This window comes from Danio aesculapii, chromosome 7 (assembly GCF_903798145.1).
Source record: "Danio aesculapii chromosome 7, fDanAes4.1, whole genome shotgun sequence".
Classification (NCBI taxonomy): domain Eukaryota; kingdom Metazoa; phylum Chordata; class Actinopteri; order Cypriniformes; family Danionidae; genus Danio; species Danio aesculapii.
In genome coordinates, this window is record NC_079441.1 from 11375124 (window position 1) to 11389170 (window position 14047).

Genomic DNA, 14047 nt, shown 5'->3' on the forward strand with positions numbered 1-14047 from the left:
GGTGCAGTGGAAAAAGAATGAATATTATGTATGACTCCCATGAGCTTGGAGGACTGCATCCATACATCTCTGCAATGACTCAAATCACTTATTAATAAAGTCATCTGCAATGCCAAAAAAAGCGTTCTTGCAGGACTCCCAGAGTTCTTTGGATTCATCTTCAATACCTCCTCCTCCATCTTACCCGAGACATGCTCTCTAATGTTCATATCTGGTTACTGGACTGGCCAATCCTGGAGCACTTTGACCTTCTTTGCTTTCAGGAACTTTGATGTGGAGGCTGAAGTATGAGAAGGAGCGCTATCCTGCTGAAGAATTTGCCCTCTCCTGTGGTTTGTAATGTAATGGGCAGCACAAATGTCTTGATACCTCAGGCTGTTGATGTTGCCATCCACTCTGCAGATCTCTCGCCCTCCCCCATACTGAATGTAACCCCAAACCATGATTTTTATTTCACCAAACTTGACTGATTTCTATGAGAATCTTGGGTCCATGCAAGTTCCAGTAGGTCTTCTGCAGTATTTGTGATGATTGGGATGTAGTTCAACAGAGGATTCATCTGAAAAATCCACCTTCTGCTACTTTCACAAATGATCAACTGGAAGTCAAGTTATTATTTTTTGCTCTTACAACTGGGATCAATGACAATACTTTTGTCAGGAAGTGTATATGTGTGCGGCAGGTTTTGTTTGTTTGTTGTCTTTTAAAAAAAAGAAAATGTAAAGCTGTTTGTACTGCATATTTCAAATCTAACATGTTCAATAAAAACACAAGGCAACTAAATGTAAGGCAATTGGCTGACAATGTAAATTGAGTCAACTACAGTACAGTTGAGGCAACTAAAAAATAGCTGTGTAACAAGTTGTCTTACCATTCTAAATTGAGTCAAGTTGAGTTAAATTTTTACAGTGTTAGAAACAAGTATAACTGGCCAATAAGGGCAGAAGCTAATAATGCAGATTTTCTTCTGGTTTGATTTTAACACTGCTGCCTATGCTTCTCACTCATGCCCACTGCAGAGGTACTGTGTATGGTTCTATACAGTTCCCCCCTCGTCCTCTCTGGTTTAGTAGAAATGCACAGTCTAGATGTTAGACATGTTAGAGTTTTGTGCCTAACCATAATCCTCCTCCTTTTTCCCTGCTCTCTGCTTTTTGTACTTATTCACGTTCTCGTTGTTTGTTTTTACACATACACCAAACTTTTATTTGTTTTTATATAAATAAATTGAAAAATATACATATCATTTTGTAATATTTATATATGTTTACCATTTTACATATTTAATATTGACATGTTTATAATTATTTATATTATTTTTTGTTTTTTGTTTGATTTTTTTTATGTAAAATGTGTATATATAAAATGTTACATAATTAATATTTACCTAAAATTTTGTATTATTGACATAATTTTCCCCCCAAAATTATACATTTTGCTTTTTGTTTCCTTTTTACGACATCATTTTAATATTATATTTTTATTTTAAAATCCTAATATCAAAAATACTCCCTCTTTTAATTCATTTATTTATTTTAATGTAAAAAAATAATATAAATGATTTTTTAATTTTATAATTTTTTTATGAATATATTATTTTGTTTTTGTTTGTTTTTTTATGTAAAATTATATGTATATATAAATTTACATATTTAATATTGCACTTTCATATTATTTGCATAATTTTTTTTTTCAATTTGCTATAAACAATATATTTATTATATTTTTCCTGCTTTTTACTGCATCTTTCACATTTTTTTTTAAATCCTAACATTCCGTCCTCATTTCATTCCCCATCAACCACCAACACCCCTTCCCCGTTGATTTCCTCCACTCCTGTGCCCTCGTCCTGTCCTGCTGTAGTTCCTGTGCCCGCTCTGAGATCTCCCTCGATGGCTTCTCGGAGTGTCCGCCTCCTCCTGTCCCTGTGGTGCTTACTGGAGCCCGCGAGCGACTGGCCGTGGAGTTGCGGGAGCGAAAAGCCCCCTTGGCCATCATGGAAAGCCTATCCGACGCCGAATCCGTCTACAGCTTGGACTCTCGTCGATCATCCGCCGCCCTACGGGGCTCGCCCTGCCTCGGGAGCCTACCTTTCCCACTGGACGCCCCGATCCCAGAAGAGAATCCTTCCTTGAGCTCTCGTACGGAGCTCCTGGCTGCTGAAGGGTTGACCCAAGATTTGGGGGAGGCTGGACCGTACATTCCTACACCTCCAGAACCAGAAGAACCCTCCAACGACATCCCAATCAACAGCGAATACTTCACTCCAGAATCGAAGAGCATCACAGATCCAGAAACAGATTCATCGGTTGTTCCCAACAGTCAAGACTCCTGCCGTGTAGCATCCCGGACTGGTTCTCGTCCAGAAAAGCTCGGAGAGTTTGAAGAACAAGAGGTCAAAGTTGATCTCTCCCAAACTCTTCCCGCAGTTACGCCACTATCCAACGGTACTCCCAGTCAGGCAGTCCTAGAATTCGCCCAATACCTGGACTCTCTGTTTAGGCTGGACGGAAGCAGTTCACCTCCTCTGGAGCTCTCGGATGCTGAGTCCGAGTCTGGACGGGGATCCTACAGTCAGGCTGAGGAACACCAAGAGGAGAAACGTGTCAAGAACGCGGATAAGCTACTTGCTAGAGCCGCACTAGAGCCCAATTTGGTTCCCAAGCCTCCTCGCACATTTGCCGGCTCAGCCGACCCGTCCTCCGGCATCTCCCTTTCTCCATCCTTCCCGCTCTCATCTTCTGGAGAACTCAACGATTTTTCTCCGGCTGATGGAGTGTTGCCTGTAAACCACACGTCTACACTACGAACTTCCGCTGCTAGTCCCAACCCCAAGGAAACGGCATTGTCATCTATGGTTTAGACTCAGACCTTGCTCATTGATTTGTTTTCTTCGCCCAGCACTCAGTGGGCTCACTTTCTTTGCTCTTTCTGAACTGATTGTAGAAACGTGCATGCGTAGCAGCAACGCGGCCAGTTCCCGAGACTTCCAGATTTTAAGGATTCATCAAGAACAGAAGACCTCATTTTGTACTATCGTAAAAGACATGAATGCATCGTGTCCGGCGTAATCACCATTATGAAGTGTCCTGCAACACACAAAGTGCTGAAAGGCTCCTTTGAACACTAGTGCATAAAGAAGCTTGCACAATTGACCCTACGTTCACTAATGTTACGGTTATGTTTACATTGAACACCAAGCTATCACAAACGTTGGCAGTTTCGTAAGGGAAAGGCTGGGATTTTAAAGGGAAGTCAGGGGAGGGGCGCACAGGACAAGCTTTCCTCAGGACTTTTGAGAATGACGAAACGGGACTAACGACGTCTCAGGCGAAGGATGTTACGTTATTTTGTTTCGGATTGTACTTTTTGTTTAGTTTTTTATTTATTGAACAAGATTGTGTGGAATGTCCTGCTGAAGTATGTGTAGTTGGTGGCACTGATGGTTGGTGGACATCGATGTGCATGAGAAAATACTGTATGCTCGTGTATAAAAAAAACAAACAAACGAAAAAAAAAAACGTTTAATTTTGCTAACTCTCGTCATCTCTTTTTTTGACGTCTTTTTTTGAATTTTCGCATGCGAGTTTTATATGATTTTCTTTTCCACCCGATTGCCAAAAAAAAGCCAACTACATACTTCAAATTTGAAATGATTATATAATGAATACGTGTTGTTATTTATTTATTTATTTATTTTGGAAAAACCACTGCCCATAAATGCAAATGACATCAGGAGGAGTTGCTGAATGGTTCGCACCAGTTCACAAAATGCGCCCTTTAAAATGGCTCGGCTGAATCTGCGACATGTTTTATTTGTTTGTTTTTTTCGCAGAACGAGACGTGTAATTTAGGAACAATCTTATTTGTTATGGGTATGGCGTGCAAGCAGTAGCAAAATAAGCAAAGAGAGATTTCTTCTCATCTGCTTTTTTTTAAATAAAATTTAAAAATCATTTCTACGGTTGTTGCTGTATTACAATAAATAGTGGTTTATCTCGACGGCGAAATATTTTAATAACTTAGACTTGCTTTTTATATATCGTTTCAGGGTGGAGTGGTTGAGTTTTTTTGGGTGGTTGTGTGAAAAAGTACAGCGGTTTGTCACCACAGTGCTTCGCGAATCATGTGTCACATGGCAAGTGTTTTATTTTATACTCTGTCGATTATGTTTTATATCACAATTCCCATGCTTTGATCACAATTCGTTAATTTTTAAGTTGTTTTGCATGCAACTACTAAAAAACAAATGCATCACGTTGTGATTCTAGCATTTTAACAAAAAAACTCAGTATTGTTTTGCTGCTTTATTGAATACTTTTTGACTATAAGCTGTGACTGCTGTACTTTTTCACCAAAAAGTTGTGTATAGCACTGCCTTTTCACGTGAATGTACATAAATAAATACTGTCTTGTTTCCAGTTGTTGTGTTCAAAAAAATGAATAGATATAAAAATCAATGGGACTTATCAATAAAACAGCTCTATCATGTACCATAGTGATGACTTTATCTCAAAAATGTATAGCTATATTGATATATCTGCAGTATAAATTATAAATAGACAATAATTAAGACTATTCAGGAACGGACTTCTGATACTGTGGCCATATGTTTACTTCAGAAAATAATATTTAGTGATTGAACTGTCATTCTTTAGGAAACAAAATAAGAAAGAAGAAAAGAAAAAACTCTTCTCATGTTTGTCACTATACCCTGCCAGTCTTTTAACTCTCTTTCAAGAATGAGAATGTATCTAAATGCACACACACACTCACACTGCCCTGCCTGTAAGAGAATAAAACATATGGATCTCAGACTGACTTTGTTTCTTTTGGATTTATTTGTCATCGTATGGGGGTATGGGCTTATCTGCATGAACCGGAAGCTGCAACCATTTTTTTTTTTATCGTATTGTGACACAGTCACTAGAGAAACAGAATATTAAACAAGACAACAATTTTTTCTTTATTCTTTATATAAAATAGTCTTTTCTAAAAATAAAATTCTTAATTTAACTGCAAAAAACGTAAATAATCTCATAAAGCATCCAATTCCAAACCATATAATCATATTATATTTATTTCAGTTAGCAATTCATTGTTTTACATGACTTAAAGACGTCGCATAATCAGCGCATATGATTGAGTGTCTCTCAAAAAAATGACATCTCTAACTAGTCTGCGTGAACAGGAAGTTGCTGAGACTTTTATTTCAGTATGTTGATGTACTTCCAACTGAAACTGGATATTGAGTAGGGGCGGGGCTTTCTTTTTTTGCGCATCATTGCTTTATAGCAAACAAACGGTAAAGGGGCGTGGCTAAGAATGTTGTGGCTAAAGCGCCAAACTGACGTCATCAGAGAAATACCGACAATCCAACCATAGAAGCAAATGCTCAGAATTTGATTAAAGATTAGCTAAACAAACATTTTTTTTTACAGTGGATTAACTTGCACAGATTAGTTGTTCATGTAAAGAATAACTGTGAAACAAATGATGTATAAAAAATAAACATGAAGTGTAATGTGAACTAATATGAACTATAAAAGAACAGAAATACAAATATTGTGTTTGTCCTATGATACATAGACACACGTATTTACATTAATATATACAGTTGATGCCAGAATTATTCGCCCTCCTGTGATTTTTATTTATTTATTTTTTTCCTTTTTTTTTTTTTTTTCAAATATTTCCCAAATTATGCTTAACAGAGGATGACATGGTGGCTCAGTGGTTAGCACTGTCGCCTCGCAGCAAGAAGGTTGCTGGTTCGACTCGGCTGGGTCAGTTGGCATTTTTGTGTGGAGTTTACATGTTCTCCCTGTGTTGGCGTTGGTTTCCTCTGGGTGCTCCGGTTTCCCCCATAGTCCAAAGACATATGCCATAGGTGAATTGAATAAACTAAATTGGCTGTAGTGTTTGAGTGTGAATGAGTGTTTATGGACGTTTCCCAGTATTTGGTTGTGGCTGAAAGGGCATACGCTGTATAAAACATGTGCTGGATAAGTTGGCGGTTCATTCTGCTGTGGCGACCCCGGATTAATTAAGCGACTAGGCCAAAGGAAAATGAAGGAATGAATGAATAAATGTTTAACAGAGCAAGGAAATTTTCACCATATTCCCTATAATAATTTTTCTTGTGGAGAAAGTCTTATTTGTTTTATTTCGGCTAGAATAAAAACAGATTTAAATGTTTAAAAAACATCTAAATGTCAAAATGGGCTAATCAACCCTTAAGCTATATTTGTTTCGATTGTCTACAGAACAAACCATCATTATACAATGACTTGCCTGATTAATCTAACTTGGCTAATTATTCTAGTTAAGCCTTTAAATGTCACTTTAAGCTGTATAGAAGTGTCTTGAAAGATATCTAGTCAAATATTATTTACTGTCATCATGGCAAAGATAAAATAAATCAGTTATTAGAAATGAGTTTTTAAAATTATTATGTTTAGAAATGTGTTGAAAAAGTCTTATTTCCATTAAACAGAAACTGGGGGGAAAAACATTCAGGAGGGCTAATAATTCTGACTTTTAACTGTCCGAACGTCTTTGTTCTGCTCAATGACAGGCTGATGGTCGTCGACGCACTGAATCTCCGAAATTGTAAATATTTAAAAATAGGCACTATCCTTATAAATACAGTAAATTGCATAGTTGCAATCTAAACACCTACATTCTTGACTAAAAAGCCTAAAAAGTACATCATGTTGTCCAACAGCTGCACTATTTGTCAAACTGTAGTGAGTTTATTGATCTGCTGTCACTCTATGTGGGCGGAGTAATACACAAGGGTGAGGAGGCTGTAGGTGTGCTGATATTGCAGAATATTGCACAGAACCAGACAGAACTGCTTTTTAAGAATCTCAATGTGAAAGCAATTGCAATTTTAAAGAGTAAAACAGGCTTAAAGTTGTAATATATGCAGACGAGCATGACCTTTACATTTTTTTTAATTTATTTTAAGATTGAATTGCCTTTCTATTAGTTCTTTGTTGACTAGTTCAGAAGTAATATTTCAACTTATAACACTGCAAAACGGTTTTTGTGTGTTAAAAAGTTTACACCAATGATTATGAAATTTAATCAACAAAATAAATAGATTAATATACAATAGGGTTCATTAGTTATTGCATTTACTAACATGAACTAATCATGAACAACACTTGTACAGCATTTATTAATCATAATTGAACATTTACTAATGCTTTATTAACATCCAAGTCCATGCTTGTTAACATTAGTCAATGCACTGTGAGTTAACATGAACTAACGACTGTATTTTCATTAACTAATGTTAACTAACATGAACAAATACTGTAGTAAATGTATTGTTCATTGTTTGTTCATGTTAGTAAATGCATTATTCATTCATTTTCTTTTCGGCTTAGTCCCTTTATTAATCTGGGGTCGCCACAGTGGAATGAACCACCAACTTATCCAGCATTTGTTTTATCACTGGGAAACACATACACACTTATTCACACACACATACATACACTACGGTCAATTTAGCCTACCCAATTCACCTGTACCGCATGTCTTTGGACTGTGGGGGAAACCGGAGCTCCCGGAGGAAACCCACACGAACTCAGGGAGAACATGCAAACTCCACACAGAAACGCCAACTGATCCAGCCAAGGCTTGAACCAGCGACCTTCTTGCTGTGAGGCGACGGCACTACCCACTGCGCCACTGCCTTGCCATAAATGCATTAATTAACATTAACTAATGAACCTTATTGTAAAGTGTGACCTTAAAACCTTTGTTGTTCACATTCTCATAATTAAAAATATCTAAACATCATTACAATTTCAAAATGCAATGAATTGCCAATAGATGCCCAATTAAAAAGAGCAATGTTTAACCGGGTATAAGACTTATTTCGTCTTGTTATGATGTATGCATCATGTTCAATAGCGATACAAGTCCAACCAAAACCAATGAACAAATTCACCCCAAAATAAAAAATGAATAAACTTATATTCTTATCCACAAAATAATTACTAGAGGTATCAACATGATCGAAAACAACTGATTTCGCAGGATACATTTTGTGTCATATATTAAAGCAGATTTACTCCGTCTTATGAAGTTTTTTTTATTTATTTATTATTTTTTATTGACTTCAACTTCAACATACAAAATCCAATTTTACACACAAAAAACACCATGATAGTAACAATGACAATAACAGAACCGATCAGATAACACGAACACACAAAATAAAAAGAGACAAAAGAAAGAAAAAGTAAAAATAAATAAATAAATAAATTTAAACTGAGAGACATACTTAACACAGATACAGCAAGAGGAAAGAGTGACTTATGTATCTGTGATATTTCCAAATATTTATCATAATAATCCAAGAATCTATCACTTTTCTTGTTATTAACCAGTCTAAGAGATTTAATAAAAACATCAATTTCAATTAAAAATGTGACAAAGAAGGTTGCGAATTCGATATTTTTTGTTTGTGAATAAAATATTTTCCATACAAAATAAAAAAGTTAATAATGTAGTTCTCTGATATATCAGTTTTACCTTTATAGTAACAAATAATATCTTGTAGTCGAAATGGTCTGGAAGAAGCAATGTAATTACCTATATGGAGATATAAGCTATTCCAAAAGCTTTTTGTGTTTTCACATTGGAAAAATAAGTGAATGAGCGTTTCGTCTTCAGTTCTACAAAATGTGCATGAACTATCAACCTCCAAATACTTTGCCAAAGTACTATTCACTGGATATATTTTATGAAGAATTTTAAAATGAAGCTCTTTTGTTTTATTGGGAATGCAGTACTTATGCTTATTATGAAGTATGAATATTCTGTAGTGAGTGAGTGACGCAGCAGTGACGCGGCGGGTCTCTAATAAGGATCCGCTCAGTCAGTAAAGCGCAGGTCAAACACACCACAACACTCAGACTCCCTGACACTTTATATCACTCGCCCCGCCATGGACTCGGACGAGGGCTACAATTATGAGTTTGATGATGAAGAGGAGGAGGAAGAAGAGGAGGAGGAGTGCAGCGTGGACAGCGGAGAAGAGGAGGCCGTGGATGACTCGCTGGAGCTGGGCGAGGTGGAGCTGCTGGACCCCGCGGTGGCCGGAGGAGAGCCCGACGACTGCGCGGATACCGGCGGCGGCGGCCCTGGGCCCGGACAGGAGGATGAGGACTACCGCTTCGAGGTGCTGACCACCGAGCAGATCCTCCAGCACATGGTGGAGTGCATCAGGGAGGTCAACGAGGTCATACAGGTAGATAATGATCCTGTTTATCAGGGGTTTTCCTTGAGTTTCGAAGTTTGTTTATGTGGTGCTGTTAGCATTAGCGGCTAACTGAACTGACATTACGAGAGGCCTAATTATACAAAATTAAGCGCTCGTTTGTGTAGTTGAAGTCATTGTGAGGTTTATGGGGTGTATTTATACTTGCATTTTGGCTGTCTTGTGCTTTAGTGGTGTTTTTGGGGAATTAAATACATTTTTGGGGTGAGCTAAGTTTTGCTAGCGTGACCCAGTTTGCTAAGGCTGAACTTTAGTTAGTTGACAGCTGTTAAGGATAACATTTAAACATATTATGACATTGTTTCTTTGATTTTAGTTATAAAACGTGTTGTTTATTAGGGATTGTCCGCGAGTGTCCAAGTTTGTTTATGTGGTGCTGTTAGCATTAGCGGCTAACTGAAATTACGAGATGCCGAATTTTGCGAATTTAAACGTGCTAGTGTGTAGTCTTCATCTCCGTAAGGTTGTATTGTGTTTTATTAAAGTGTTTTTATGCGTACATCCTAGTGGCTTGTGTTTTTATAGTATTCCCGGAGAATTTAAGAGATTTTTTTGGTGAGCCGGGGTTAGCTAGTTTTGCTAGCGTGACCCAGTTTACTGAGACTGAACTCTAATTGACAGCTCTTAATGATAATGGTTAAACGTATCGTGTTTCTTTGATGGTATTAAAAATGTGTTGTGGATCAGATTGTAGTGTGTTTATTTTGGGTTTTTTAGGTGAGCCGGGTTTTGCTAGCTTGACCTAGTTTGCTGAGGCTAAACTTTAGTTGACAGCTCTTAATGATAGTATCTAAACATGTCGTGTTTTCTTAATACTAACGTAACGTGTTAAACGTGTTGATTGAGGTAAAGTTGCTTTCATATTCGCAAATTCTGAATTTCTCCTTAATAATATAATTTCAGAAGTCGTATTAGCAGCCAGTGACTATAAAAGTTCAAAATAAGTAGTACTATTGTTGTTTTAAAGTCATATTAACATGTGATTTCAGACCAAAATTCAAAGTACCATGGTAAACAACATAAGGTCATGTTACAAGTCGTTACTGAACGAATGTGCGAATATAAAACCAACTTTATCTTAATAACGTGTTGTGAATCAGATGGTAGTGTGAGTGTTATTTTTTTATAGCTGTTGTGTTTAGTAAGAAGGGTAAAGTAGCCCTGTCACTGCATGCTAATGCTACATAACAATTATATGTAGAATTTGACAGGTTTAAGTTTATTAAACCTGTTGTGTTCGCTAAACACCTACGTAAAATACTGTCAACTATTTGTTTCAGTTGATGAAAAAACTCTTCACTCAAGAAAATGACATAAGACATCTATCAAGCCAACAAGCATGTAACTTTAGTGAAAATAAGAAAACCTTGGTGGAAACTGTTATACAGAGGCTAATGACAGTCACTGTTGACTTTTGTGTTTAGAGGTGGTCCAGCAGGGTTGTTGTTGCTAGATCGGATATGTATGCAGACGGAAGTTAGAGAATTATTTATATTAACTATAAAATTTCACATTTATTATATTTTATTAACGTCTACCCCCACCCCAACCCTAAACCCAATCTTCACAGTAATGTAAAAACAATAGTTGTACCGGCTATTATTTGTTATCTATTGAATTACCCAATACATTGTATTTTTTAACGCCTACCCCAACCCTAAACCCAACCGTCACAGTAACGTAAAAATATTAATTATTGTTATACAGTGTCATAAAAAAATGCAGCTATATTAATGTGCATATCGCACACATGTTGACATGAATATTGTTTTTGTGTAGTGTATGGCAAAACTTAAAGTATCAGTATTAGGTAATTTATAAGATAAAGCTGACAGAACAGAGCTTTTTTAAGAGTTTACTTGATTTAGTTAAACTGGTAAATGCTTCATTATACAATGGTGAGAAAATCGATCCCATCTTGCTCAAATCATCCAGTTTAAACAATGTTGAGTGTCATGTTTACTTTGCAGCTTATTCGGTTTCTCTTGGATGGAAAAACACCACTTAAAAACATGAATGGCTATGAATTTTTATTTTTAAGCCCATTTAATGGTTTGCGGAAAATATAGTCCTTCTAAAAACTTTGTCTTCTCATTGTCTTTTTCGGTTATTTATTGCCAGTCTCCTCATAAACCTTGCTTGGTCTAATTATTTCTTAAAGAGACAGTTCACCCAAAACCCAAAAATTGTCTTTATTTACTCATCCTATACTTGTTCAATACCTGCAGTGGGTACGGAAAATATTCAGACCCCCTTACATTTTTTACTCTCTTATATAGCAGCTAGTTGCAAAAATCCATCAAGTTTTTTCCTCATTAATGTACAACTGAAACTGAAAGAACAGAATTGCAGGTTTATTAAAAAATAAATCACATGGTCCTTTATGTATTCAGACCCTTTGCTCAATATTTAGTAGAAGCACTCATTTGACCTAATACAGCGATGAGTTTTTTTGGGAAAGATGTAACAAGTTTTTCACACCTGGATTTGGGGATCCTCTGCTGGCTTTCATGTGTCTTGCACTGAGACGAGGCTTCCGTCGGGCCACTCTGCCATAAAGCCCCAACTGGTGGAGGGCTTCAGTGATGGTTGACTTTCTACAACTTTCTCCCATCTTCCGATTGCATCTTGAGCTCAGTCACAGTGATATTTGGGTTATTCTTAACGTCTCTCACCAAGGCTCTTCTCCCCTGAAAGCTCAGTTTGGCCAGTTCTATGAAGGGTTCTGGTCATCCCAAACGTCTTCCATTTTAAGGATTCTGAAGGCCACTGTGCTCTTAGGAACCTTAAGGGCAGCAGAATTATTTTGTAACCTTGGCCAGATCTTGCCACAATTCTGTCTCTGAGCTCTTCATGCAGTTCCTTTGACCTCATGATTCTCATTTTGCTCTGACATGCATTGTGAGCTATAAGGTCTTATATAGACAGGTGTGTGGCTTTCCTAATCAAGTCCAATCAGTATAATCAAACACAGGGGGACTCAAATGAAGGTGTTGATCCATCTCATGGATGATCAGAAGAAATTGACAGCACCCGAATAAGTTACAGTGTTACAGCAAAGGGTCTGAATACTTAGGACTATGTGACATTTCAGTTTTTCTTTTTTAATAAATCTGCAAAAATGTCAACAGTTCTGTGTTTTTCTGATAATATGGGGTGCTGTGTGTACATTAACACTTCAATGATTTTAGCAAATGGCTTCAATATAACAAAGAGTGAAAAAATTAAGGGAGTCTAAACACTTTGCATACCGATTTTATTTTTTAAAATATTTTGTTAAACATGAAAGATATATTGAGGAATGTTGGAAACTGGTTACTTCTAACTATGGAAGTCTATGGTTACATGTTTCAAACATTCTTCAATATACCTTCTTTTGTGCTCAACAAAACCAAAAACTCAAACAGGTATAGAGCACGTAAAGGGTAAATTATAACATACTTTTCATTTTTGGTGAACTGTCCCCATCCCAAGAGATAACTATATCAACTTGCTAACTTAAAAAAAAAATATTTAAAAAATCCTCATGAAAAGTCCAGATAATTGCATTATGTCATTCAGAATAAAGTATGACTCCAAATGTTTTATTTAAAATGTTTTTGTTGTTATATTTATAGCTTTTAGTGGTTGAAATAAATTGTAGTAAGCATGCCCAATTAATCCAGATTGGATATGGGCAGGTATAAGATTTTTACGGTATGATAACCTTGGGTAAAAGTTTTACGGTATCGCGGTATTGTGATCACTGCTCTAAAATATATTCCTAAATGTCTGGGTAAAAAACAAAAAAAAAATTCCCCCCATTTAACGCAATATATTTTATTTTGTGAAACATTTAATATATTTCGGAGCAGTGAACATGTCAGGCTAAATAATGAAAATGAATCTTTGACATGTTTTCATTTGTTTCAAAAACACAGATTTCTTTACATTTTTAAATGGCATCTTTGGATATCTTTTCTGCTGGAGATACTGTTGTCTTAAAAAACCCAAAAAATTATGTAAATAAAAAAAATCTTTCACATACCTTGGGAACGGTATTACAGAAAATTTTGGCGGTTTCAAAACCTTGATTTTTATTTATTTTTTATTTTTTTATTTTTATTTATTTATTTTAATTTATTATTATTCTTTTTTTCTCCAAACCACGGTAAACCTTGAAAACGGTTATCATCCCATGCCTAATCCAGATACTTATTGAGTTTAACGGATAAAATTTTTTTGGGTAGCCCTGTAAATTACTCCTCAAAAAATAAATAAATATGTGTATGCATTCATATTGTTATTAGTAGTAGTTTGAGAAATATACTCTTGTGTACAATACTAAAATATTTCTGTCACGTTTTCTTTGGCAAACTATTATATTGTCAGAGTTACTGCGTATGCACAATATTTATATTAAAAATTAATAGTCTATTTGTAGTTTAATAGTCATATACACGTGATCTGATTTCATAAACTGTGCTGAATTTGAATTATTTATCCAAAATATGTCAAATTTCACGTTCATTACTGTTTTATTCAACTGTTTTAATGCGTGTGTGACTGCATTTGGTCTTTTTCAGAACCCAGCTACAATAACCAGAATACTCCTCAGTCACTTCAACTGGGACAAAGAAAAGCTTATGGAGAGGCAGGTTATTTTGCTTAACATGCTCATAAAAGATTTCTATGTGCTGATAAATCTGAATAAAAAGCATGCAATTACCAGTGTCTTTCTTTATCTTCCTCTATATAACATATTAATGG

The 14047-nt window shown here is 36.1% G+C and overlaps 2 protein-coding genes across 2 annotated transcripts in view; both read left to right on the plus strand.

Annotated features, from left to right (window-relative positions):
• The window catches only part of dagla (diacylglycerol lipase, alpha), a 107503-nt gene extending 102682 nt beyond the window's left edge, over window positions 1–4821 (plus strand). Inside the window, exon 20 of the mRNA XM_056461037.1 lies at window positions 1864–4821. Coding sequence (XP_056317012.1) covers window positions 1864–2863 — 1000 coding nt within the window. The 3' untranslated portion in view covers window positions 2864–4821. The remainder of the gene's footprint in view (window positions 1–1863) is intronic.
• Window positions 4822–8874: 4053 nt separating this feature from the next.
• The window catches only part of arih1l (ariadne homolog, ubiquitin-conjugating enzyme E2 binding protein, 1 like), a 23442-nt gene continuing 18269 nt past the window's right edge, over window positions 8875–14047 (plus strand). The window contains exons 1-2 of the mRNA XM_056461039.1: window positions 8875–9268; window positions 13864–13931. Coding sequence (XP_056317014.1) covers window positions 8966–9268; window positions 13864–13931 — 371 coding nt within the window. The 5' untranslated portion in view covers window positions 8875–8965. The remainder of the gene's footprint in view (window positions 9269–13863; window positions 13932–14047) is intronic.